The sequence below is a fragment of the Arachis stenosperma genome, chromosome 3, assembly GCF_014773155.1.
Source record: "Arachis stenosperma cultivar V10309 chromosome 3, arast.V10309.gnm1.PFL2, whole genome shotgun sequence".
Lineage (NCBI taxonomy): Eukaryota > Viridiplantae > Streptophyta > Magnoliopsida > Fabales > Fabaceae > Arachis > Arachis stenosperma.
Genome location: NC_080379.1, coordinates 35,227,392 through 35,232,117, shown reverse-complemented (window position 1 = coordinate 35,232,117; position 4,726 = coordinate 35,227,392). Strand labels below are relative to the sequence as shown.

Below are 4,726 nucleotides of genomic sequence, written 5' to 3'. Positions count from 1 at the left end.
CTGATGCGTTGTCTACGAGTTTATCGATGCATGGTAAAGGATAAGCATCTTTAGGGCATGCCTTGTTCAAATCTGTAAAGTCGATGCACATGCGCCACTTACCTGAATTTTTCCTTACCATTACTACGTTTGAGAGCCATGTGGTGAAGCGGATTTCTTTGATGAAGTTGGCTTTGAGGAGTTTCTCTGTCTCTTCTAAGGCTGCCCTTGACTTTTCCGCTCCAATGTTTCTCTTCTTCTGAGCTATAGGTCGGCTTGTCCTGTCGGTGGCCAATTTATGGCAGATTACGTCTGGGCTTATACTGGCCATGTCCGCTGGGGTCCAGGCGAATAGGTCGGCGTTTGTTTGCAATAATTTTATCAGTTCCGACCTTTGCTGTCCTTGTAATGCTTGGCCGATGTATGTTACCTATTCCGGCATATGGGTCAGTTGGATTTTCTGGAGCTCGTCTGCTGGTTGAGGTCTTTCTTGGGTGTCCCCTCGAGGATCAAGCTCGGCCAAGGATAATACTTCCGTGCCATGTATTGAATGGACTTCACGTTGTTTCAGGCTTGTGTCCGATCTTTTTAGGCTCGCATTATAGCACTGCCGAGCTTGTTGGCGATCTGAATGTATTGTTACTATCTTGCCGCCCTGTGCCTGAAATTTAACACATAGATGATAAGTAGATATGACTGCTCTGAACATGTTCAGAGTAGGTCTTCCGTGAATAATGTTATAAGGACTAGGGCAGTCAACTATTAGGTATTGTATGTCCAAGGTCCTTGACAACGGGTCATTTTCCATTGTAGTCCTTAGCCATATATAGCCCTTGATCGACACTCTTTCTCTAGAGAATCCTACTAATTCTCCAGATGAGGGTTGCATTAGTTTTTCAGATAGATTCATTTTTGAAAAAGTAGAGTAAAACAGGACATCTGCACTACTACCTGGGTCCAAAAGGACTTTTCTTACCAGAAGGTTGCCTGTTTGAATGGAGATTACTACTGGGTCGTCTGTGTGAGGGGTGGCTGAGCATATATCAGCTTGGTTAAAAGTGATTTCTAGGTCCTGCATATCTTTGTTGTTTGGCGGTGTTGTTCCTTTGATTGCTAGCATTGCACGGTAACTCCGCTTCTGTGCTGAATTTGTTTCTCCGCCTCCTGCGAATCCTCCAGATATGCAGTTTATAACCCCCTTAGGTGGGTTGTTGTTAAGCCATTTGTTGGTGTCTTTTCTGGCCGAGGTTTGATGACGTTCTTCTTTGTTGCTTTCCCTGTGTTTTCGCCCCTCGATGTACTTGTCCAAGAGGCCCTGGCGTGCTAATCTTTCCAAGAGGTCTTTGGCTATCACGCACTCATCGGTTGTATGACCATATTTCTGGTGGAAGCCACAATGCTTGCTTTTGTCGACGAATCGCTGATGTTGGTAGCTTCCCGCTCTGGTTGGTGACTTTATAATCTTGGCATTGAGTATTTCTTTGATTATCTTTTCTCTCTTCGTATTGAATCTGGTGTAGTTATTGAATTTTGGGGTGAGCTTGAATGGTTTGCCAAGGTCTCTAGTGTTCGCTGATCTGAAGGGTCTGTCGTCCTCTTTTCTTGGTCTCCTTTCGGTTTTGTCGGCCTCTCGGAGTTCTTCGATCTCCATTTGTCCTGCTGCCCTTTCCCGGAATTCGTCCAGTGTTTTTGGCATGGTAACCGCGATTATTTCTCTGAATTTTCCAGGCCTGAGTCCGGCTTTGAGGGCATGTAGGTGGACGGCAGGGTTTAGGTCAGGTATTTCCATGGTGGCATCTGTGAACCTGGTCATATAATCTTTTAAGCTTTTCAGTGGGCCCTGGCGGATGGTGCTGAGATAGTCTGATCCATGTACATAGATCCGAGCTGCTGCAAAGTAGTCGATGAAAGACCTGGCCAGATCTTCGAAGGAAGCGATTGATCCTGCAGACAATTTCAAAAACCAAAATAGGGCAGCCCCGTCTAGATAAGTAGGGAAAGCTCTGCAAAGCACAGGATCGTTATTAGGTCCGTTAAAAAACATCATAGATTGAAATTTTTTAATGTGAGCCCGGGGGTCACCAATCCCCTTATACAGCTCAAGAGAGGAAGGGAGTGTGAAATGCTTTGGCATTTGGAAATTCGTGATTTCCTCAGAAAACGGGTTGTCCAAGGTCAGTTTCTCCTTAGGGGAGTTGACACCTATGAGTTCGGCTCTGCCTTGGGTTGAACCTTTGGAGTTGCCTTCCTCTTGTTTGCTGCTCTGGGTGGATAGCTCAGCTAGTCTCTTGACTTCTGCTTGCAGTTCGGCCATCTGGGCCATAAGTTCGGCCTGACTGGGTATTTGAATTCCGTTGTCGGCCATGTCACCAGCTTGATGAACCCTGCGTAGAACAAGAAAATAAAAAAGGGAAAGTGGTAATAGAGTGGGGTTAGATCTTCGGCCCCACGGTGGGCGCCAAATGTTCCGTCCTGAGTACGCCGAGGTATATGGCTTTCAGTTGAGCACTTGACTTCTTGACAAAGTCATACGTCGTCTTGGCCCAATGGTGCGGAATGACCTCGGTTCTCTGAAACACAGCGGCAGGAGCACCTGCACAAGACACTCCGATGCTCAAGTAAGTATTTGAGTTATAAGAGAGTAAAGAATAACAAATAAGAATGAGTTCTGTGACCTGCTCTTTGTGGTTGGGTTAGTTTTGGTTTTATACGCGAATAGTGTGTTAGTAAGGGCCTAGTTTGTTCTGATATATCTGGTAAGCGCCGTTACCAATATCTTTGACTTGTGTAGAGACGTGATTTGGTTTGAGAGGTGGGTTTCGTTGTTGTGGATAACGGTTAGGGGATAAGGATGACTTAGTCAGAGATTTTTGTTCTTACTTGTTTGTTTTCGGGGTTTAAGCTCGGTTTCAGTGTTAATCTTGTTCCCGAATATAGTAGGGTACACATCAATATGTATAATATTATTGAAAAGATAAAATATCACAAATCTATGTTTTTCGGCCAAATATCAAGTCATATCTTCGTACTTGAAATTTGACTTATATCATGCTTGTTTGGAAATAAGATATTTTACAATTAAGAGCTAAGTTTGACAATGTGCTTGCAAATAATACTTGAAATTTGACTTATATCAAGCTTGTTTGGAAATAAGATATTTTACAATTAAAAGCTAAGTTTGACCAATGTGCTTGCAAATAATGATGCGTTTATATTTAAAATTATTTTTATATATTTAATAATTTAAATTTGACGTCTTAATAACTGTACTTTACATCCATTTTATTTGTTTTTTTATATAAAAAATATTTAGATTATTTGTAGCTACTATATTTTAGTATTATACAAATTATAAAATTTTATCATTATCGTCCACTTTATCAAAAAAATAATTTGCTAAGCATATGTAACTATTTATAATGCCTTGAAAGTGAGATTTTAACTAATGTTTTTTTTAAGAAATGATAAAGATAATTACTAACTGTTTTTTTTTTTTTTTGAATAGTCAAAGAAAATGTATGAATATTAGAGTAATTATAAAGACAACAAAAGTGATTATCCATGTTATATGTATAAGGATGCATGTTTCACTTTTAAATTGCTATAAGATGATAGAAAATTTATAGATACCATTAATGAAGGACGCTCATAAGAGTATCTCCAACGGCAAGGGAATGAAGGACTCGTTCTGACAAAAGCTGAAGACTAACTATTGGAGCAACATAAATATGAGTTCCAGCACATATTTTAAAGCAAGCAAGTCCCTCTAAGTAGGGTTTTGCTTTGTTTTCATTATAATCAATAAAATTTTAACATGTGGTACTTAATTTAAAAAAAAATTAAATAATATGGTAATAATATAATAACTAATAACATTACAGAATATGTTATGAATAAAGGGTTGGTCTTCATCTTATTATATACCAACTTATTTAACTTTACGTATATAATTAAATATTATAATTATTTATAAAAATATGATTTAAGTATTTAATTTATTTATTTAAAAAGTTATATTAAATAATTAAATTATATTTAATTTATTAATAATTATAATAATTAATTATAATTCTATTTAATTAATAATTTATATTAATTATTTAAATCATAATTAATATAAGTAATTAAATTAATATTGTATATTAATTATATTATTATATTAAATTAACCGTTGTAAAACTAACCGTTGCAATTTCACAATGATTGTCGTCAACTATAGAGTTTAATTATGTTTTTCTTTGTATTAAGTAATTTTATAAATTAGTGTAATCCCGAATTATATATTGTGTATTATTGTTATATATGAATTTATTTAATATTAATATCTTTTAATAGTAAATTATTTTTAAATTTAAATTACATTATTCAAAAAAATTAATTACACTAATTTCAAGTATTTTAATTAATTAATTAAGTGGGACCAAAACAGGGACTAAAGTTAGTTCCTCCTAATGGAGAAGAGAGAGATGCTTTGAGTTCTTATTTACTGTTTATGACGTAGAAGCTGATGTGAAGTTACTTTTTATGACAAGTGGGCCATGAACAGGAACTGAAATGAGTTTCCTACTGGAGATGGTCTAAGACCTCAAGATCACATATCAAAAAGTTGTTATTCTACTAACTTTCAATAATATCTCAAAATCAAAATACATTTGGAATAGCTATTGGCATGAGCTCTCAAATAATATTAAACATGAAAGATGAGTTATTAATTGCTAATAATAAAATTTTTTTAATTATTGATCAT

General features: G+C 36.5%; 1 protein-coding gene across 1 annotated transcript; it reads right to left on the bottom strand.

Annotated features, from left to right (window-relative positions):
- Window positions 1-409: 409 nt before the first annotated feature.
- On the bottom strand, window positions 410-2,293 carry LOC130965883 (uncharacterized). Its single transcript, XM_057890641.1, has one exon. It carries the CDS (start codon window positions 2,291-2,293, stop codon window positions 410-412), a length of 1,884 nt encoding a protein of 627 aa, XP_057746624.1.
- Window positions 2,294-4,726: the final 2,433 nt, after the last annotated feature.

What these genes read in the sequence shown, in the direction of transcription:
- LOC130965883 (XM_057890641.1), bottom strand. Translation starts at nt 2,293, where the DNA reads ATGGCCGAACTGCAAGCAGAAGTCAAGAGACTAGCTGAGCTATCCACC.